Below are 23,853 nucleotides of genomic sequence, written 5' to 3' on the forward strand. Positions count from 1 at the left end.
ACACAAATGAAGCTCAGGTATGTTGCATTCAGTGCAAGTTTTTTTCTGCCATTGAGGGGGGAACATGCAATGCACTTGGATGTTATTTGGACTTCTACTGCCACAAATGAGTGTTTAAGTAAGTGGACACCTAATTGCTAAGACTGATATGTAACTGTACACATTATCTTACTGTTTCCACAAGAACAGAGTTCTTTGATTTGCAAATCTTTTGATGTCATTTGTGTGAATACTATTAACATCTTGGTCCTAATAAGTGAAAACAGTGAGGACATTGACTAGTATTCTGTGATAGCTTCAGTCAAGATTCTGGACGTTCTTGAATATTATGATGTTACAGATGTGGAGTTGCTTTGCACTAATTTATAGTTATTCAGTACTTTACAGATACTGAGGATGGATAGATATGCCTTGTTACGGGGGTGTAAAGTATAACAAACTAAACAGGAACAAACTCTCTCTCCACTTGTGTTTAAGGCTTGTTAAGGATAAACAAGATCAGGGTTATAAGTCAAGGAAGGGAAGGAAGGAAGGAAAAAAGAATGTGTTGAGTTTGTAAAGTGTATAGCGTCTTAGGTAGAGGGGACACTTGTTCAGAAAGTATTCTGAAGTAACCAATTAAGCAACAGCCACCTTGGTGGAAAAAAAATAGGCTTGCTTGGGATAATATTATGATGGTAAGCACTGAGATATGATGGTCTTTGGTCCTGTAAAGGCTGATTTGTTGAAGAATTTTGTTTGTGAATAATACTTTTATATAGAGTCCTGAAAGGAGAGCACAAGTTCTGAGCCTAACTGGACCTGATATTTTGACATTGGTGTAAGACAACTGTAATGTTTCCCAATGGATCAGAGATCTGATGGTGCAAGAATTGTACCCAGGGTAACTGGCAAGGTACAGCCAACTTCCCTCCACCACACAGCTGTGAAACTCAGGACTAAACTCCATTCTTTGTGTCACATAAGCTCTAAATGACAAAAGGCAAATCATTATTGCTTGTGAAACTCTCTTGTTCCTTTTTTTCTCAGAAATTAAGATCACATGAGGGAGTAGACATTGCATTGGTAACTAATGTTCCAAGTAGGAACACTCAGTATTCAATTCAGTACTCAATTCCTAGTAAAAGATATAAGAACATCTTTAAAAAATATGTCATTACTTTTGAGTGCCATGGTCCAGCTGTCAGACTGGGATCCTTACTGCTAAAACTGATACCCAAGACCAAGACTACTCCTAAAATTATCTCTGTGACACTGTGTGTATGATGGGATGCCCAACCTGGTCTGAGTGCTATGAGCAGATGCATTACTTGTGTTTCTGTAATGTGTGTGGCTAAACTTCTCTGTTGAGAAAATAGCTTTGTTGGAGTTAACAGAGGTACAGGAGTATCTGCAGCCCATTCCTAAAAGTAATGCCACCTGACTGAAATTGTTCAACCAGCAGTTATTCCCACTTGTCAACTAAATTGCTAAGTCCATCTCTCTCTGGTCTTCATAGAAGCTAACCCAGGGATTTCCAAAGCAGTGAGGTGATTTACTTACAAACTGACATCAGTAATTAATCCTATTGATGAAATTCCTGACAAGGGACAGAGGAGCAGAGATGGGAAGGAGGATGAAATTTTGATATGCTGGAGGATTTGAGCCAACCCACCCATAAGCAGGTCATGTAACCGGACGTTCCCATATGGGTTGGCTAGTGATATGGCCTTCAGCCAAGAAGGGGCTTTAGCAGGAACTCTTCATGTTTTCCTGCTGTTGATACAGCAGTGACTCTGCAGTTCCATGTTTGCAGTTCTTGAAAACTCCCTAAATCTGGGCACTAGGGTCAAGACTCTGGGAAGAAGCTTGAAAGCTTCTTGAAAGCTGAAAGCACTGCCCTTGAAAGCACAACTAGTGCTTTAGCCTGCTCCATTGCAGCATAAAACTGAGATAAAGTATAATGGAAGGGTTTTTAGTATCCCCTTACTACAGGAGATATGGACTGAAGGGCAGAGACTCTTCTCCCTTGTTTCCCTGCTCTGTAAAGCCATCCTATTGCCTTGCAGTGGAAGGCTGTGATACTCTTTGAAACTCAGTGATAGGACAGGGGAACAAGTGTTGGCGTTATATTAAAGAGCTGTGATCTGTCTTTGCTCTCTTAACTACACAAACATAACTTCTCCTTTTCAGTTTCTCTATTATGAAATGAGGTTTACAATGACTATTTCTGATTTAGCATTGAGGTAAAATTACCAAGTCCTTGTTTAAACTGCTTGCTCTTCCGTTCAGCTGCCAGGAGAGGTAGCAGGAGAGCAATACGAAGAAATCTTTCTCCCCGCTTGATTAACTGGGGAACTTATGAAGCACTCAAAGCATCTTGCAGCCAGAAGCAAACTTAAATGCCCCTGAAGTCCACTGTTGCATTTGAAATCTAGTAAAAAGCTAATAGTTCAGATTTCAGAAACTCATTATAATGGTAACTTTTAATTCTAATACTTAACAGACTGCAACAAGTTTTTATGTTTTAAATTAGCTCCTAAAGGCAGATTTTTAGATACCACTTCTAAGTTTCCGGAAGTCACTGAGGTGTTGTCTTTGCTATCAATTAACTTTACCAGTTTTAGTAAAACAGGTTTATTTTTCTAAACTAGTTGGAGAAAAATTGAAGAGCCTCTGAAGAAGAACAGGGCAGTGGGATGTAGATCAGTTCTGGCCAAGCGTGCGGTTGATAAAAAACATGAGCTGCTCTGGCCAGCAGTTGAGCTGATTGTAACAGAACCCAGGTACTGCATAAGGAAAGGATGTATTGTGGGACTTGAGAGGTTTAGTTACATGAAAAACTCGTTAACTGTAGAGATGGTAAGATTCTGGGGAAAATTTAGAATCCTGTTACAAAACAGAATTTGCATTTGAAGAGAAAGTGCTGAGGGAGAACTTCGCTGTTCTTTTAAATGTTGACACATTTCAGTCCACTATGCCAGTAAGACCTTATCTGGAGCCTCACGGTTCACTTGTAGCATTCTGATTTATAATAGACCCTCATGAGTTTCTTTTATAAGTCTCAGCCTTATCTAAAGAAGGGAAAAAAATACCCTTAGCTATGTTAGTTCAGGCTCTGAGGTCTTAATATGTTTTTGATCAGATTGTACTGAGGGGAAAACATCCTATTGGGTTTGGTGATTCTTTTTTTCTTGATCCGTGGAATGAAAGTCCAAATAAAGCTCTCTAGATATGACGTTAAATTAAAATAACTCATTTGAATAGCATCTAAGGCACAATAAAAAACAGAAATTCAATAGGTATTTGCAGAGTCAGATAAATCCCCAAATAAAAACAACTTTTCTTGTCATGCAAGGGTTTTGCATATCCTTACTGTCTCTAAACACTATAGAGTCTTTTTGCCCCAGCATTAATGTTGAAGGCAATTCTGTGGCCTGGTTCTCTAGATCATAGTCTTCAGCTTTGCATTTGTATTCTGTTGGTCTGTTGAGCACGTAATAGCAATGAACCTGTAAATGTTTGTCCTGGGTTCAGCAGTAGCAGTCTTTTTTTCTCCTTCTTGGTAGCTGGTGCAGTGCAGTGTTTTGACTTTCGGCTCAGGAACAGAGCTGATAACAATGATATTTTGGTTTGGCCAAGGATTTTGTGAGCCTCATGCTCTGCTAGGGAGGAGGGGAAGCTGGGAGGAAGCAGAGACAGAACACCTGACCCAAGCTAGCCAAGGAGGTATTCCATACCACAGCATGTCATGCCCAGGAGGTAACTGGGGCTGGTAGACTGCAGGGTTGGAGGAGGTATCGGTTGGTGCTTGGTCAAGCTGGGGGGGGGGGGGGCGAGTTATCAGTCAACTGGCGGTGAAATGATGTATTATTATTATTGGTGGTAGCAGTAGTGATTTGTGTTATACCTTAGTTACTAAACTGTTCTTATCTCAACCTGTGGGAGTTGCATTCTTTTCGATTCTCCTCTCTGTCCCTCTGGGAGTAGGGGGAAGGCAAGAACGGGGGGAAGTGAGTGAACAAGCTGGCTGGCTGGGTTTAAACCACGACAATGTTACTGACTTCCCTTTGCTTAGAAATGGGTGGTATCATTGGAATCTCTTATGGTAGTGATACCAAAATGATACTACTCTACCATGGTCATAGGGTTGACTACATGCTCTCTCTTCCCTCACTTCTAGAATGTGGAGCCATGCATGTCAGTACGAACCCTTCCCTCTTTCTCTTCCCTTCTGTAAGCCAGGACCCTAATGATGCTCATTTCAAAGTTAAATTAGGTTGCTCAAAGGCTTGTGTAACCATGTTTTGAAGCTACTCAAGGATGGAGATGCCATAGCCTCTTTAGGTATCCTGCTTAGTCACCCTCATTTAGAAGAGTTTGTTCTTTATATCTAATCAGAAATGCCCTTTTTGCAGCTTATGTCTGTTGCCTCTTTTCTTTCTGCTGCATACCTCAGATGGGACTTTGGCTTTCTCTTCTCTCTACCTATTGCACACCGGATGAAGAGCAAATAGATCCTCTTTTGTGTTTTCTTCTTTGGACCAAACATCTGCAAATCTTGTACTGGTATCTCAAAACTGTACATCGCATACCAGGTGTTGTCTCCATGTGAGGGGGATATTCACTTTCCTTTACCTATATGTATTTATATAAATACAGATATAAATGTTTGTTGGTTTTATATATTTGTATTCCCATTTTATATAAATATAGATAGGTTGAGGTGATTATTCACCTCTACTGTGTTTATATATAATTATGTGTAAGTATATGTTTCACATTTTGTATTGTCTATGTTTATTTATCTGTATGGATGTGCATAGATACATACACACATGTATCAGAACAGGTATTTGAAAGGGGTTTGCCATCCTGGTTGTAATCTTGAGTAGGTACAGCTTAGGGAGCAGAGTGTAACTGAGCCTGCTGCAGGTGCTTGGTAATGGTCATCTGTGTCTATCCAGTAGATACAGGCAAACACACATGGAGCAAGTAAAGATAACACTTTTCAAAGTTCCTGAACAGTGAGAAACTTACCTGACACAGTTACAGGTGTATTACCTGGCTGGATTTGTTGCTTTGATTAAAAGCATTTTTTCCCTATGTTAAGTTTGATTAAAACATTTTTATCTGCTTTTGTTGAGTATTTTCAAGTTATACTAGAGGATGCATTTTTTACTTCTACTTTTAAAGAGCCGAATGAATTGCAATGAGCCACTGTCAGTGTTTGCAAATACATCTGTTTCTTATGCAGATGCTGGTTACTACAACAAAGAAATATTTGCAAGCGTAATGTTTGATTCATGCCTGTTAAACGGTTTGTAATGTGCTGACTCAGTGACTGAGAGACCAGTCACCATAGAAAGCACCAAATTTAGTTTAATGTGTGCAAATGATGGATTGGATTGGCCTTAACACTTGCTCTAGGTTCAGGTTCTAATTCCTAAAAATTAATCTCTGCAGTGCTATTTTTACATAGGTTTGCTACTTACTGAATTCAAACTTTTCTACTTGTCCTTCTACTCCTTTGGCATTGGTAGTCCCTAGGTTCCTCAAGTCTAAAAGACTGGGTGATGGAATGTTATTTTGAGAATCATATTTCATCATCTCCAGAACTGCTTCTGGATTGTGGGGCAGTAGCAATGTATAGGAGTCTTGGCTCCTGCAGCAGAAAATTAGATGCTTTTGTGTTGCTGAAATGCAGTTTAAGGATGCCCTTGCACCTATGTTTATATTTATACGTGTCTGCTCTTTGTATACTCCTGCTTGTCTGGGCCTTAGCCTGCAATACAGACTGCTGTCTTAGGCAGTAGAATTAAGAGTGACTCCAGGGCTGAGTTTGAAGCCAAATTTGCAAGTCATCCAGACTGTTGACCATCTGGAACAGCTCCTGGGCTGGCTCTGAAACAGTCCAGCTGGTACTCGAGGCACTCGCTGGACCGCTGCGTGGACAAGCTCAGGCGTTGTGTGCCCAGCCCAGCTGCTGCCTTGTATTCTGGCTGTCCTTACACTAGTGTCACGTATCATGATGCAAGATAGCCTGGACTCCTTCCTAAAAGGGGCCAGGCATTCTCTTCCAGAAGAGAAGATGACATTTAAATGCAGCCTGAATTCAAGCCAAGTTTTTGCTGTTCACAGAATTACAGCTTAGCCCCTGGGTAAGGTACAGTATAGACATAGCCTGTGGGCCTCAGATCCCCATAAATAACACAAGGAGAGATATTTCCCTGTCATATAAGGGTGCTGACAGGGTACAGACATGTTATTTTTCAAATGTTTAGGTAACACAGTTTTGAGGGATATATCGAAGACACAAATAAAACTTTTTTTTTTTATTGGATTGGGATTTATCTGAGTAAATAAATAGTTTTTACCTGAGTCTGGTATAAACTGGTCACCCATGGCTATCTACAGTTGGTAAAGAAAAAAAAAAGTACATTTAGGCCGTGGTTCACCTGACCTTCTCAGATATTTGCTTTAGGAGGAGAACTTGTGACCTACCTACTGCATTTCTAAGTGGATGACTAACTCGGAAGTGGACATTTACAGTGGCTTCATTCAGAGGCTTGCTGTCTAGCTGAATACAACCAGGGCACAGTAATAACAATCTACAGTATTCAGGCAAGTTAGTTGTGTATATAGCTTCATTTTCATAAAGTTGGAGGGGAAGCAGTAATGGTTTTACAGAAATCTGAAATATTGATTGGTTGTTAAATACAAAAAAATGAAACTGTATTTTAAGGCACAACCTCAGAAACTGGGAATATGGATCCTGAACAAAGCTGATTAGAGAATTTCTAACAAAAGAGATTTAGTTAGGGGAAAACAGCTATTTATTAATAGTGTCTGTGGTGATTTACTAATCATTTTATAATGAAAATCCCACACCACATGATGGAAGATTCATACTATACCATGTGCCACTAAGCGCAGTGGGTGTGTGTACAGTTCTTGCAGATTTACTGACAAATTCATCTGTGGTTTTATAAATCCTGCAAACAGTTGCGCTAGTTTTAAACCTAACTTCTTTTCAAATTCTGGTATACTTTGCCAGTAGACAAGTATGCTGTTTTGATTGAAAATGTAAGCTCTTTTTAAGTTAGAATACTGGTCATGAGTATCCTCAGAGCCAGGCTAGCATTGGCTGCTGTAAGCTGACCATGGCTGATTTTCAAGCTTCAAAAGCTTTGTTTCTATCAGGACCTCATCTGTGGACATTGATCATGTTCTGATTTGCAGGAGCGTTAAAAGAGAAAAAAAAAACCTTTAAAGTTTGAAATTGTCTCACTTCACTGGAAAAAATAATCACAAGTGGTGCTGCCAACAACTAGGGAGAAGCTGGCAGCTCCTGCAATGCAGTGTGTCACTGTCTCCCACACTCTTAAAGTTTTGGCGTAACTTAAATATATTCTAAAAATGAAAATTTGTGATTGATTTTAAGTTACACTTCCTGAATTTTTAAGATCTAAATGTTCCTAAAATTTCTCTCTCTCCTATCCCTAAGCATGGATTTCCATACTAGCTCCTGTAACTGGCGCAGCACAAAACCAAGTATTTGTATGAAGGATGATGTTTTCTCAGACTTTCAAACTTTCATAGATGCATTCTCATTCAGCTTTTCTTCTTATTAGAAAAAAGTACAGAGTACCCCTGTCCTCCAAATAAAATGTATTATTTTTGCTACTTCAGTTTATATCTGTAATGTTTATGAGGTCACCATGAGCTGAAGTAACTGGTGGTCCAACATCCTAGAAAAGCATTCAGGAATCTCCTCTATTCCTATTGGGTAAATCCCAGGAAGTGTTGGCTTTTCAAAGACCTTACTGCATTTTGCCACAGGTTTAAAAATTTTGTGCAAATCCATAGAATATAATCTGACATACCTTTTTCCCTACGTTCCAAGGTAGATAGTATATAGTTTTATTTTCACGTATACTGAATAGAAAAGGATCGATTCTTGTGAAATCTCTCCTGATACGAACCAGAAGCAAACATAAGGGAATGCAGATATAAGGGGGAAGGAGTAATGCCCTGCTTGTGTATAAATTGAGAAGTTCATTAGGAGTGACTGGTAAGGGAAGAGCATAGCTCATGAACATATGGGAAATCAGTTTACTTCAGAGAACTGAGGGTGAAAGGAAGGGATGTCTGCTTTTTATTAAAACCTGAAATGCATTATAATTGGCCTGAGTCTTTGCCCAGATGGCTTCTCTTATGCTGACATCTGCAAGAGTGTATATAAAGCAACATTAAGAAGCTGTCTCTTGTGGCAGTGTGTACACATGTAATTCTGTTAAGAACTAAGTCCTTTGCTATCTATAGTGTTGGTCTTTGAATAAGCATGCTGAGAAATGTCATTTGTTTGACAAAAACTAATTATAGAACATGGTTTTTGCATGGCATGGGAAGCTTCTACCATGCATGAGAAAACTTTCAGGGTTTTTCACCTACTTTTGTAGATTCTTGTTCATTCTTTATCATAAATTCCAGCTAAACCTTTTTGTTTTCTTGTTTGTTTTGGCAGGGGAAAACAGGGTTTCTTCTTTCAATCCTTTTTATTTTTTCTGAACTTTCAGGGTAATTACTTTTAATTTTCGTGTGTGAATTTGTTTTCTGCTGACCAGTGAAAAGTATAAATGATACTAGAAAGTCCATTTCCTATTAAGCTGATAGGACGATGACAGTGGATGCAATGTGATATACCCATCGGTCTGTTCACTTGTATCTGTAATTCTCAGGGTAATACTTTTTGAAAATAAGCCGTCAACTGCTTCTTTCCTTATCAGACAACAGGAAAATTAAAGTCAATGGCACCAGGGAACCTATTGAGTTTAAGACAAACCAGTGGTTTGGGGCAACAGTCAAAGCTCATAAGGAGAAAGTTGTGGTAAGTCTTATGCATTCGGTATTCATTTGGAGATAATGTTTATTTTTCTCAAACGTATGTCTTTAATAGCTCTTTATGTGTAGATAATGGAAAAAACTCTAGACTTATGCATGAATTATAAAACAGATTATGTGTATAACTCAGAAAATGAAAGCAGCCTATAAAATCAGGTTGAACTGACCGAGTGAAGATAAGCCTACTGTCGTGAAGATAGCAGAATTCCATATTTTTATGGAAGTAAATGATGATTTTTTTAACAGATAACAAATATATTTTAGAGATACACAAGAACTGATAGCTATATACTATAAAATGTTTTGTATTATGAAGATTTATTTGGAGTGTTAAATACAGAATGTAATGGAAGCCAAGATTTTTGTGCTGAAGACCCATTACTAAGAGAAAGCACTGACTTCTTTTGTCACATTTACATTGTTTTGAAAAGCTGTGTCATAATCCTGGTAAAGCAGCCACAAGAAAAGTCATAAGAAAGTTCCTAATCAAGACTGCTGTCAAAGTGCAATGTCTTGTTTTTCAGTTTCACTGTGCATTTCACCTGTGTTGATAGAGAACTCCAGCAGGGGGCAAATACTTTTATTGCTTAGCAAAGTAGTGGTGATGCTGCTTATATGTAGACAATTTATATTTACGCAAAGGTTTACATCAAAAATGCAACTGAAATAACTGTGATAAGAATAATTAATTTGGTCATTAATTTTGTTAGTTTTTACAGTTGCAAAGCCACAGCTTGTGTCTTGGGATTTGTTTAAAACTTCCAAGAAATAGTCATAAGGGAAGAAGTCTAAAGGAAATACCTTCCCTTATTTAGTATGCCTTGTGGTTAACCTAGGAAAGGATTTTGACATGAAATAGGTAATGAATAAAACATCACCCTGTTGTGTTACAGAGCTAAGTGGATGTAAAAATGCTAAAAATAGCTGAAGATTTTTCATTTTATGTACTCCACTAAACAACAGTTCAAAACCAGAAATAAAGCTTCTTTGTCATCATTTGGTGAATCTTAATCAAGTGAGCAGAAAACCTCAGCACCAACTGATGTGCTGTGTCTGTACTGACCAAACTTTGGTTTGCCTCTGATAACTCTTCTCAGGCTTTCTGAAACAGGCATATAGTCAACACTTTTCAAGCAAAAATGTGAAGAGTGAAGGTAGAAAAAAATGCCTTTTAAGCTTTGAAAGGAGAGAAAAAGACAATGTCACCAAGCTGTCAGAAACTTCTATTTTTTTAAAACTCAGATGTGATGGAAACTGCATCAGGTCAACAGTTATGCTTATATTGAGCTCGTTTCAATCTATTTTGCTCAATGTCAAATGTACCTAAAATCATGCTCATAGGATACATACTCTTCTTTACTGCACTCTGGTTTTGCTTCCTGTTTTAATCTGTAAGGTCTTCTAGGCAGGGACATCCTAAGAGTCCCAATTCCTTAAACCATTGTTCCAGAAGCGCTGACTTCCTTGGTAAGCACTGAGTAGCACAGTGGTTCATTCAGCTGGAACTGAATGCAGAATGAAGGTTTATACAGTACTGTGAATAATAACAAAACCTTGCCAGAGGTAGACAGGTTTCTGATTGGAGAAGTAAGACAAAGTAGGAAATGAACAAAGGATTTGTTTGTATCTTACAGAGGCAAGGCTGTAGGAAGAATTAGTGTCTTCACCACCCTGCCAATTGAAAAGTTTTAGGTCACAGGAGCCCCTAAAGAATGACTTGCATACCTGACAGCTTATCTTTTTTATTTTTCCAGTTATCTGAGTTACTTTCAAAAAAGATGATGTTACTCTCTCCACCGCTTGTATATCTTTTATCCTTACACTGCAATGTTTGTAATACCACTACTATAACACAGATCAAATTAGTTCAGTAACCAGAACTTAGCAAAAACATGTTCACCCAGAGACTGTTGAATCCGTTATAGCTGTACCATCTCTCTAAAGATTTAAATTAAGGTTTTATAAGACAACACAATCTGATGATTGTGATAAACGATATGACGCAGCAAATTTCCTTCTGAATATAATAACGGCAACACCCATTATTTTAAGACATATCAGGACAGAAGTAGGAATGTCTTCAGCCACATGTATGTGATCTCTATCTTAAACTATGGGATCAAATCTTGTGCAATGAGCAGTAATAGAGCAAATATATCACTTATAAGGCAGGCTTAGAGGGTATCTGTAACATATGCTTTAGTGTGAGTGGTATTCCCTGAGAGATTTCACCTACGAAGAGCTATAAGTGAAAGATCAGATTATGCTTTTCAGGTTATAATGAAACTATAAGAAGCAGTGGTCCTGCATTTTCTTCTGTCAATACATTGTGAATGAATGATACAGTACCGGAGAGAATCCTCATAACACTGCTTATTAACTGCAATTGCCAGATAGGTGAGTATGTGACAGGTGCGTACGATATTGTTTCTGTTTTGATAGGCTTGTGCTCCCTTATATCATTGGAGAACCCTTAAAGACAGCCCTGAAAAGGACCCTGTTGGCACCTGCTATGTAGCAATTCAGAACTTCAGTGCCTATGCTGAATATTCACCCTGTCGCAACAGTAAGTATAAATAGGAGCAATCCTGTGTTGGAGGAATTGATATTGTACTCTGTGCTTTCATCCTTTCAGTCTTCACACAGTCTTGGTTGAACGAAGATTGCTATATGACATTATTGCACTGGATGAGGATTTAGAGAAAAAATGACATTCAGCTATACACCTGTAATTGTGTGCTTTATTGTTTAATTGAAAGAGGAAAAATTAAGTAAATTAAGCTTACGCAGTTATAGTGATGAGTTATAGTTGGTTCAATTTAAATGGCTTTAAAATGTAGCAAACAGATCTAGATAAGAACCAAATAGCATTTTAAACAATTATTCATGCTTATGCTGAGTATAAATCTCTCATCACAGGATCACCATCTGAAGACCAGACCCTGCACAGAAACACAGCCTCTACACCATTCATGCCAATACTATCCACAATAGCTCATTTATGAAGAACTTCCAGCATGGAAGAAAGCCATGCGCCTTAGCAGTGCTGTTCTGCATTCTTCTCTGTGCTGTTTTGAGGATGTGATAGCCATCTCTGGGCCTTACTTCTAGGGGCGTAGGGAAAAAACGTGTGTATATTTAGAACGAACTTCAGTTACCTAGAAGTCTGCAGAAAATCCAACACGTTAGATTATATCACTTGTTCATCCTGTTCAGCATCCTGTGTCCAAGTGCTTATGATGATTCTTAATACCTTCATTGACCTCAGTGCTCCACACTATTAAAATCAATATGAAGTATCCAGTGGTTTTACTGAGCTTTAGACCGAGCTAGGTCTGTGGCAGTTTGTGCATTCACAGATCAGAAAATTGTTCTTTCAGTTACGTTTCTAAAGGTAATGTGTGTTAGACAGCAAATACGATGAGCTTACCTATCCCTTCGAGGGGAAGCTGTGGAAGCAAATCTATGATGTTGTTCCTTGTCATGATACAAAGACTCTGCTGTTGCAGCTAGCATTCTTGCCCTGTGCACATGGGCTAATTTCAAAACACATCTTTAACTGTTCTCCTATTGCAAACTGTGTTCCTACCTTTGAGTTTCTGATTTTGTCAAGAAAGTAACAGGCATTTTACAGAAAAATCAGACACTTCACATAATTAAAAGGTCTCTTTCCTGTGGAGATTTAGAGACAGCACCACTTCATGTAGCTGGATTTTCTTGACATCTGACAGATATGTGATAATAATGTAGCCCAATAATGCTTTCCATGGCCTATCAGAAAATCTGTTTATCAGTGATGTCTCACTGGGGCTTTGCCAAAGGCTTATGACATTTGAAAAGAGAGTTCAAGTCACCATTCCTGCTCCCAGTTTCCCAATCCTGCACACCTCCAGCACTCCAGCACTCACAGGAAAACCCTAAAATGCATGCCAAGATGCTTTGAACAATTATGTAAGGATTTGGAGACTAGAAATGAAAGTGGACAGAAGCAGGAAGCATGGTTTTGCATGTATAAATCTGCATCCAAAATTATATTACACTTCAGTCCTCATTGACCAAATGTATATCAGTTAAAGGCCTGGCCTTTGTGAAGGACATGTACCCTTTCCCTAGCCATAGTACAGATAACCAAATGTCATCTGAACATTGACCCGTGCTGAGCCATCTACTATGTCTGCATTTTTTGAGAATGCCTTGGTAAACACTTACTCTTGTGTTTATGGCAGGGCAGATTCTGGTGACCATTCTAGGATTTCTTGTCAAGTTGTTTACTTTTGTGTGTCCAGCCAAATTCAAACTGTATCCCTGGTAGTTGTTGCAAAGGTCCTTCCTTAGCACTGAGAGGCGGAAGTCCCAAGTAACTCCTATATTCCTGCTCCTGTTACTCAGAATCTTCACAAGGGAGCTGCATGTTCAGGGTCCTGTAAAAAGTCTTGTTTTGCTCTGCCTCTTCTAAAAAAGGATGCATATCTTTTCATGTATTTTGGTAGTTTTGCATTTACAGCCTTAACAGTTCCAGTGATGTGTAAGCTGTCTTCCATGTGTACTGTGAAATCAATAAAAATCTTCTATGTTCATAATTGCAGGCAATGCAGATCCCGAAGGACAAGGCTTTTGTCAAGCAGGTTTCAGCTTAGATTTTTACAAGGTGAGATTCTTCTTCCAAAATACTTTAACAAATGTAATTCTGATACATCACCAGTGTTCAAGCACAAGTGATCAAGAGTTTACCCATGCTGTTGCATATGGAAAGTTTTGTGAAGTTTTTGCAAGTTTTTCCCCCTTTGCAAGCTTCAAACTTCCTGGTTTCATTAATAAAAGAAATACTGCAATCAGCACTTGTTTATCAATTGGCAGCATTCCAGTCTGACTGCTTGGTCTGCTTAATCATTAGGCAAAAATTTGTATGTTCTTCTATCTCTTGTATGTTCTTCTATCTCAGTGATAGAAGATAGAATCTTCTATCATTGGTTACAGTGCTATCCAAAGACCTGACTTTCAGGAAATAATGGGCTAGTACTAGCTCGTTTTAAAAAGTTAAAATAGCTTGTATAAAAATGCTTTTGGAGTCAGAGAAGTCGTTGAGTAAGACCATTCTTTTTGGAGGTGACAGTGAAAGTGCTTAGGGGAAATAGCTAGTTGTTCTTATATGCCAAGAAGATCCAGAAACAACATTATGGGCCGAAGAATAAACTGTGCAATTATTGTTATTACATGTGCCATTATTACAGCACCAGGACCTCACATAACATTGATCATTGCTATTGTTTTCAGTGTTCTGCACCTACAGAATAGGTTATTCACACTATTAATAGCCAAGGAGTAAAGACCTCGTGGCACAGTAGACAAAAGTGTATTTTCTGTAAAGCATTATGTTGCTTCACTGAATGCAAATACCCTCTTTTATGCTGACTTTGTTACAAATAACCAGCAATTTTTAGAGTGCTATGTTAGTGCTAAAAAAAATTATGGCTTTCATTCAAATGAAGATGCATAGGGTGATCTTAACTTTATTTGACTGTGGCTTTCCCTGCATGTCCATGCACCTACATCATTTCCTTGTGCAGAGCTGTTCTCCTTTAGCATGATTCTGATATTCTTTTGGTCATTTAAATTGTTTTTCCCATGCACGCTTAACTTTGTTGTGTTCTTTTGTTGTGTAATTTTATTCAATTCTGCTTTTTGTAGAATGGAGACCTCATAGTAGGCGGGCCTGGTAGTTTTTATTGGCAAGGTATGTTCATCTGGCTGGTTAACTTGATCTAAGAAGTGAAGCAGAAAGTATTGAAAATGTTGTACTAGATTTCCATTGTTTTCTCAGCTTAAGATAACCAGTCTGGTCTTATTTTCAGCAAATATAAGTCAGAAGAATTGTTTAGCAAGCAATTGAGGATAAAAGTAAGTCAGAGAAAACTCAGGATGAAGGTTGGGTAGGAGGCGAAACAAGTAGAACTAACTTCTTATGTTGCCATTTTAGCGCGTTTGTCATTTGATTAATAAGCCCACTTTTTCCCTAGAAATACTGCAGTTTTAAAAATAGCTAAAGTTTGTGCAATTAATGCAATAGTTTCAGTTTTTTTCACTTATTTATTTGTGAACACCACCTTTTCATTGCTATCTGCATATATTTTTAGCTTATTTGTGGCATCACTGTAATTTCCAAGATGTAGTTTCTCATGTAGATAAAACCTGAAGTGGTTTTGGTAAAGGGTTAAAAGGGTATTTTTGCTTTAACCTGTTCTGAGATGTCATGTAGCTAATTTCCCAGACTCTGACTACCAACTTGCCCATTGTCTGGCTCATTAGTGTGTGGTTTTGCATTGCCATTAAAGGAGGAAGATCTAGTTGATTATGATGGTGTGGAATTCATAGCTTTGAATTCTTCATTAAGAAATTGCTTCCACTGGTCTGCTACATTTATACAGTACACCATCAAAAGGTAGCTGAGCCTGAAAATGCTAGACTTTAGTTTGAATCAGCACCTTGATGTGGGTCTCGAGATGCTTTTGTTGTAGTTCAATAGAGTCTCAATGCCCATTTATGTGCACTCTTACGACTTTCAGAGTAATAATGGAGAAAGATTGGGAGAAGATGTCTGCTCTTTGCATCTCTGCTATATTATCCCTTCAGCTCTGTTCTGATGTACTGCTAGCCCTGTTTTGTAGAAACTGGCTCTCCTTTATGCTCCTTTCATTTATGAAGTTATTTGAATCCAGGTCAGGTAATCACTGCAAGTATTGTGGATATCACTGCAAATTATTCCTTCAAGGATATTCTGAGGAAACTGGCACGAGAGAAGCAAACAGGAGTGGCACCACCCTCATATGATGACAATTACATGGGTAAGCTAATCTCTGTGCCAGTTAGCAATATGTTCTAAGAGCATGGGGCTTACACATATTGAAAAGTAGCCCTACATTACTAATGTCCCAATTTTGAGATGATTTGAACATGTTCTGCACAACAGCAAATTAGTATTTTGTTAGTTACTTCAACGGCATTATGACCATGCTTAAAATTATGCATGGGGACCGGGTTTGAGGGTTGAGAGCTTAAATGGCTCATTAGGGTTCTTATTATTTGATCTTAAATAATTAAGCAGAAATAAAAAATGTACCCAATTATATCTTTTCTTTTTTTTTTGTAATGATATTCATGTGTCTCTGCGTGTAAGACAGTTTTTTCTTCACATAATTATAGAAAAAATGCAGTGGAATTTGAAGGCAGAGATGCATCCTTTCACCTCTGCCCATAGATTTGAAACTACAGTCCCTGATAAAATCCAAAATCTTTACTGTGTCAACAGCAATTATCTCACAGGTTTACTAAAGCTTCAGGAGGTACTTCACTGAATCTTTGGAAATCTGTCTTCCGTATAGGCTAAAACAGGATACTCAGATGTTACAGTACAGTAATGAAGACCTAAATTGTGTCAGTAGCTGTTAGGGCAAACCACCGCAGCAGCTGCTGTTTTTCAGATAAATTATGAAGTATTAATGATTTAAAAGCTCATTTTTTTGAGAAAACTGATAGATTTATTATACATTCAGACCTACACTTAATTTAGCTATAATAATATGATAAACAATTTTCCCTTTCTTCCGCACAGTTTTAGTATACTGATGTTAGAAAAATTGCATTGTGCTGATCTGGTGAACAGAAAAATCTGATCAACCTTGCATGTTGTTTTTTTTTAAATAAATGGTTTATCAAGTGTTTTTCTTGTAATTTACCTTTAAACAGGATACTCAGTGGCTGCTGGGGAATTTACTGGGGATTTTGAACAAGGTAAGAAGCTACGTACTTGAAACCTCATAGCCATGCAGCTAGTAATTTCCTCATTTTGGGTCTGTGCAGGAACATACATTTGAAACATAGGTGACATTTAAGCTATCTGTACCAAATATTCTCAGAAGCAAATATTTCCTTAGAAGACGTATCTTAACAGATCAGAATGTAAGTAACCCAGAAGTCTGAATCTGTTGCTAAGGTATTCTGGCCATGCATCTGTTCAGCAGTTAGAGCTGTGACGACATGCTAGGTGGAGCCATCCAAGCTCACTTTATTTAGCCAGTTTGGTGACCAGTTGTAACATGTTTCGGGAGAACTAGCTACACAGGATTTGGAGAAGGCTGAGGTTCTGAATGACTTCTTTGCCTCAGTCTTCACTGGCAAAGGCTCTGAACACACCACCCAAGTCTTGGAAGGCAGACGGCAGGGACTGTGAGAATGAAGACCTTGAGCCCACTGTAGGAGAGGACCTGGTTCGAGAGCATCTTAAAAATCTGAACGTGCACAAGTCCATGGGTCCCGATGAAAAACAACAAGGTGCTTGGTGACAGCCAGCATGGCTTCACTAAGGGGAAATCCTGCCTGACCAATTTGGTGGCCTTCTATGATGGGGCTACGGAACTGATGGACAGGGGTAGAGCAGTTGATGGCATCTACCTGGATTTGTGCAAAGCGTTCGACATTATCCCACACGACATCCTTGTCTCTAAATTGGAGAGACATCAATTTGATGGATGCACCACTCGGTGGATAAAGAACTGGCTGGATGGCCGCATGCAAAGAGTTGTGGTCAATAGCTCAGTGTCCAGCTGGAGACGAGTCATGAGTGATGTCCCTGAGGGATCAGTGCTGGGACCAGTCTTGTTCAGCATCTTCGTCGCTGACATGGACAGTGGGATCGAGTGCGCCCTCAGCGAGTTTGCCGATGTCACCAAGCTGTGTGGTTCGGTTGATACGCTGGAGGGAAGGAATGCCATCCAGAGGGACCTTGACACGCTTGTGAGGTGGGCTGATGCCAATCTTATGAAGTTTAACCATGCCAAGTGCAAGGTCCTACACCTGGGTTGGAGCAATCCCGGGCACAGTTACAGGTTGGGCAGAGAAGAGATTCAAAGCAGCCCTGTGGAGAAGGACTTGGGGGTGTTGGTTGATGAGAAAATGAACATGAGCCAGCTTCAGTGTGTGCTTGCAGCCCAGAAAGCCAACCGTATCCTGGGCTGCATCAAATGGAGCGTGACCAGCAGGTCGAAGGAGGTGATCCTGCCCCTCTACTCTGCTCTTGTGAGACCTCACCTGGAGTATTGTGTGCAGTTCTGGTGTTCTCAACATAAGAAGTACATGGAAGTGCTGGAACAAGTGCAGAGGAGAGCCATGAGGATGATCAGGGGACTGGAGCACCTCCCATATGAAGATAGGCTGAGAAAGTTGGGGCTGTTCAGCCTGGAGAAGAGAAGGCTGTGTGGAGACCTCATAGCAGCCTTCCAGTATCTGAAGGGGGCTATAGGGATGCTGGGGAGGGACTCTTCATTAGGGACTGTAGTGATAGAACAAGGGATAACGGGTTAAAACTTAAACAGGGGAAGTTTAGATTGGATGTAAGGAGGAAATTCTTTCCTGTTAGGGTGGTGAGGCAGTGGAATGGGTTGCCCAGGAAGGTTGTGAATGCTCCATCCCTGGCAGTGTTCAGGGCCAGGTTGGACAGAGCCTTGGGTGACATGGTTTAGTGCAAGGTGTCCCTGCCCATGGCAGGGGGTTGGAACTTGATGATCCTAAGGTCCTTTCCAGCCCTAACTATTCTATGATTCTTTGATTCTATGTAGAGCCAACAGTGCAGTCTTGTACAGTCTTTCAGTCCATATTCAAGTTACTCACCTGCATAGAGGTTGCTAGACCTCAGCCTATGACTGGCCAGGTGCAACATGGCTTGGAAATGTCTGTGCATGCTAAAAGCACACTTCTGACTGCCACATAAACATCACAGCCCAGGCTAGGAGATAACATTCAAATGCTTCTGGAGAAAGACAGCTTTATAATGTGGTGCTATGTTAACTGATGCTAGGCAGAAAGAGTTGTCTGGATGAGTGTATTCAAAATTTAAGATATACTATTTCATGCAACTAGATGCACTTAGGGGAAGTTAAAATCTTATGAGTAAATGTCTTTAAGAGATTTGCAGATGCTTCTGATACAGATAAATCAAAATCCTAAGCATTACATATCAAGGAAGATTTAAGTGGCATGGGATACATGTTGCATGTACGACTCGTGGCATAACCACTTCACTGTTTGATCATTTATCCTTTTAGAATTGGTTGCTGGAGTCCCAAGGGGAGCGCAGAACTTTGGCTATGTATGTACTGGACCCACATTTTATCCATTTTATATTGAGAAGGCAGTTAGACTCTTTGGGAGGCTAAAGGCTACATTATATTTTCTGTCTCCTTGTTCCTAAACTTTTTAGTAAGAGAAAAATGCTACTGACTTTCACTCTCAGGCTTATCTGGCTGGGCTGAAATGCCTTACTTTTGAATATTAAGTGCTTAGTCCCTTCTGAAGTCTGTTTACAATAGGCAATTTCAAGCATGCTTTGAGTATGACCAGAATCCTTATACCCAGTGAGTGTTATCAGATCTGATCTTACCCTTAGGTTAGCATATTTCATGTGCAATGCTGTATCCGCAGTGGTGAGCTGTCCAAGTTCAGATAATTCATACCCACTGTTTATTTTAAGTGCTCTAAGTATATACACGGAATACTAGATGCTAAATATTAAGTTAGAAGTGATGGGAGAAAACGATATATGTATGTGGATGCATCTTTTACCTCATAGGAAAAGAAAGTTTCAGAACTAACCTAGCCTAACCTAGGGAAACAGAGACCCTAGCCACAGACACATTCTCTAGTTTTGTGAACCCAGAAATCATTGTGTCTCTGGAACTGATTCATACCATTTTTCAGAGGAAAGGTGTGTATGTGTGTGCATATATATATATGTAGGTATGCATATATTTCTTTATGGTATAAGTTCCTGTTTTCATGCCTAATAATGTAGTCACTGATTAGCTGACAATCTGATTTGCTTCTGTTCAGTGTCCAGTAAGAAAGGGAAGCAGTCTTTTCCCCATTTATTTCCCCATTTTATTTATATATTTATTTATATTTATATGAGACTCATAAAGTCTTAGTGATTCATTCAAGATCATATAGGAAAACTGTGGTGAGACAGAACATAATTGTTTTTTCTTGGCCACAATGTGACAAATAGGTTTGCAGTGATGTTGTGCTTGAAACTTTCCATATTTTTCTGTTACCAGGTCTCAATTATTAATTCTTCAGACTTGACCTTTATCCAGAATTTCACTGGTGAACAGGTAATGTCAAACTATGTGATCAAATATAATATCTCTAGAGGATACAGTTTTATTAACATAGCTTAAAATGTATATAAAATAGATTTTAGAATTAATGACCATCGAAACAAAGAGTATTATCAGTAAAAAAAAATAAAAAATTAAATTGATATGTGAAAGTCTATCTGTTGTTTTTTATTTCCAGATGGCGTCTTATTTTGGGTACACTGTTGCAGTATCTGATGTTAACAATGATGGGTAGGTTACCAAATGTATTCAGCTCCACTGAACATTCATAGAAGCAATGCCTGATGTTTAATATAGACATAGGTTTTCAGGTGCTTCGTACCTCAAAATGCTTCTCTTGGCTTCTCTGCTTTTCTAATTTTAATTGTTCATGTAGGCTTATCTTTCTGTAATCACGGTGGCACAAGTATTTGCAGGCCTATTTTGGGTGAGTTTGTCTTCCTGAATATTTATTCAAAACAGTGTGGCAGAGCGGGAATATCTAATGTCTTAGGAAACAGATCCTTATAGAACAGTGAATAAACAGCGCAAGCTACTACTGGGAAGAGATGGGTGAAAGTCAAAAATTCATTCTCCCATTCTCAAAAGCAGGTAAGCCTTCTCACATGTGGGCCATCCATAGCTTCACTTCTCAATTTTAAAAGCTCCTCATTCCAGCACCTGCTGATTGGACATCTATTTTCACCATCCAGAGGACCAAAAAGTGTCAATGGCCATAGTTGTTATGACCAGCATTGTGCTTGACTGAGGGAGAGTGCTGCTCAGCTCCCAGGATCACATCTAAGGCACTCAGGGATTTCAGGCACTGTTGAACAAACCACTTCCTAACTTTGAACTCATGTAAAATCTGATTGAATATTTCAGAAGCGTAGGACTTTAGCAAGTGAATACTGGTACTAGCTTTTTAGCAAGGAGATGAAGAGTCCTGAAGCTCAGAGCTTTGGAATTTGGAAGAGTCCTCACCTCAGAGCTGCACAGAGGTGAGCCAGGTTTATATTTAGAGTTGCAGCATACTCTTGCCTATTGTAAAATGTCTCAGATGTATCTACTTCATTTTCTTTTCTTACAATGATGTATTATGTGCTTAAACATAGTGCCTTAAATATTTCTTCTGGATGGACTAAATGATTGCTTCTCTTCAGTACCTAGTGACCCTTTAAAAAGTGAAGGATACAAGAAAAGAGAAAAATAACAAGGTGATAAAATGTTATTGCATTCCAAAACAAAACAAACAAACAAAAAACCCCAAACCCAAAATCAATAAGAACAGCAACAACAAAAGAAGTTTCAGCTGCTTCATAGTACTCATATCTTTACAAGTTTCTGAGGTCAAATTTTGTCATAGTACCATAGCACTTTACTCATGTGAAAGGGTGGAGAAACATTAATCTAAGTTACAATAGACACTCTAGACACTCATTAGACTTTTAGGGAACTTGCTATTTAACTTTTCACTGAACCAAACTATTTCCTGTGCAGGTTATTTCCTGTGAACCATAGGGTTACTTGGCAGGTCTCATATTTTCTGTGGACCTCTAAGACCACTGTTTATGTCAATAATATAATCAAACTGCTGTTGAGGCCTGTGTGGTCTCCCAGTCTATATCTTAAAAGAAATCTAATGATGCTCTCTGAGATCCAAACATCCCACAAAAAACAAAACACAAAAAGCTTTACTTGATAAACATGTCTGATTAGATGTGTAGTCTGCCTTTGCTAGTTTGCACATATAGTTGATACAAATATTTATCTGAAAGGGAAAGTAAAACAGAGAGGAAAAAAAGTAAAAGGGAAATGACCACTTCAAATTGACTTAGGTTTTCTATCCTATCTATTATCTAAGGATATTTCTATCCTATCTATTATCTAAGGATAAAAGATAAGTGATGGCTTTATCAGTATGAGAAACCTGATGAAGTTCTATGCTGAAAAGATTAATAGGAATGATGCTTTGCTGTAACAGGACTGAAGACAAGGCTCAATGATTAGGCTTACCCTAGAGAAAAAAGCTGTGTATACCCTTCTGCTCCAGCAGTTAAGGTGTTCTGGGGTGGCTCTTACAGTTTTATCTTCACCACATCAGGTTGTAGGCAGAATAGGAAAATTGAGGATATTATTTGAACTACCATTTAGTTGCCCAGTACTAATAATGAGAAATCCACAATGAAACAACAAAACAAGTTTGCTATCAACTTACAGACTGCATTCCTAGTAAAGAGGAAAAAAGAGAACACTTCCAATTTAGACTGAAACGGCCCAATAAAAACAGTGGAATAAACTGTTTACTGGTCTTTTACTTGGCCTTTATCAAAGCTTTCCATAGTTATACATTGACCTCTTGACATTTCCCATACTCCTGCTTTTTATTGCTCAGCAGGATACAAAGGAACTGCATACAGTCTCAGCAGGTGGTCAGCTTTTGCCTTTTAAAGTTTTTGTTAATAGAAAGGAAACAGTACTGGCTAGTTACCTTATTGTGCTGGACAAAATAAATACATGATTTATATTAACTGCAACTTCTTAGTGCAGTATTGAAATAAATCTAAAGAACCAGTTCAAAATACCATTACAAAATGAACTGCACTTTATGGTTTAACATTACTGTCCAGGGGCTTTTGCTTATGCTTTGCTCTTGCAGGCTTTTAAAAGGGATCACATGAACCTGAATATGGCTCAGAACTTTAATTTTGTAAATATAGACTCCTAAGCCAATTGAAATATCCTTCTTCAACAACAAAAACACATTATTATAATCACATAGGTACTCATAACCCAACAAATGATGCACACACACACACACCCCCCTTTGACTGCTTGATGTCTAGATACTTGAATGGTAGGAGCTGGAAGGTGAAACTGACTATAAAGCATGGTAAACAGCAATTGCTTGCTTGTGACCCACTTGGAGAGAAATCAGGAATAAGTAAACGAGGATCAGAGAGAGCAGGGTAGCTGAAGAATCCTTCCTCTCTGGCTGTGGTACACTGCTGTGACAGTGCAAAAACCAAACCAAACTCAAACCACTAAAATTGCCTGAGGGAGAATTCCTTCTTGCAGAGGGCTTGCTGAAGCAGCTTGCCTTGACCTACAGAGCTCAGCACTGCCGGAGAAGGGGAATAATCAAGAAGGTGAGGAAAGAAAAGTTTTGGTTTGGGTGGGACATGCCAAGACCTGGAGGGAAGGCAAGCTAAGTGCTGCAGGTGTTCCAGGTAGCTCTGCTGCCTGTAACCAGTTTAGAAATGTGAATGAAATTTAGATGACTGCCTTGCTCCCGCCTTTCCCTCAGCACATCAGAAGGCGAGCCAACTTAGTTACTAGGGTCTGGTCCCTGGCCTATTCATGTATTTTAGGCAGCCATTGTCATTTATTTTAACGAAGTAGAAATTTTCCTAGAAATATAAACCCAGCACTGTGTGCTTCCAGCTGACATGCTGTGATCCCTGCACAACAGACTCCAGCTCCTTCCTGCCTGCTTGTTTTGTGTCTCACTTGGGGAATCTTGTATTCTGGGTTAGGCTTCTGCTGAATTTTAGGCCACTGTGAATGATAATAGTCTGCCTCTGTTCACCATTGTAGGCACTCTAGATATTGCTCTATGGACCAGTGTTTTAAAGGTGTCTAGGTCTCTACATAGTTTACATCGATGTACTGGGAGCTTCCTGGCTCTAAATCTTTTGATTCCTTAACACCCGTAAAAATATCTCCCCTTAGTTTTACAATCCTTCATTTGTAAAATATTCATTGGAGCCAAGTTCGTCTTTTACATCGTGGTTTATACAGCATATGTGGGGTCCCAATCTTG

At 39.0% G+C, this 23,853-nt stretch overlaps 1 protein-coding gene across 1 annotated transcript in view; it reads left to right on the top strand.

Moving 5' to 3' along the window:
• ITGA8 (integrin subunit alpha 8) overlaps positions 1-23,853 on the top strand; it is a 110,075-nt gene that overhangs the window by 3,660 nt on the left and 82,562 nt on the right. Inside the window, exons 3-11 of the mRNA XM_062623647.1 lie at positions 8,769-8,869; positions 11,326-11,449; positions 13,470-13,531; positions 14,572-14,617; positions 15,600-15,725; positions 16,627-16,671; positions 18,981-19,024; positions 19,989-20,045; positions 20,230-20,282. Of these exons, the coding sequence (XP_062479631.1) occupies positions 8,769-8,869; positions 11,326-11,449; positions 13,470-13,531; positions 14,572-14,617; positions 15,600-15,725; positions 16,627-16,671; positions 18,981-19,024; positions 19,989-20,045; positions 20,230-20,282 (658 nt within the window). The remainder of the gene's footprint in view (positions 1-8,768; positions 8,870-11,325; positions 11,450-13,469; positions 13,532-14,571; positions 14,618-15,599; positions 15,726-16,626; positions 16,672-18,980; positions 19,025-19,988; positions 20,046-20,229; positions 20,283-23,853) is intronic.

This window comes from Pezoporus occidentalis, unplaced genomic scaffold (assembly GCF_034315485.1).
Source record: "Pezoporus occidentalis ecotype Australia unplaced genomic scaffold, CSIRO_AGI_Poc_V1 ctg257, whole genome shotgun sequence".
Lineage (NCBI taxonomy): Eukaryota > Metazoa > Chordata > Aves > Psittaciformes > Psittacidae > Pezoporus > Pezoporus occidentalis.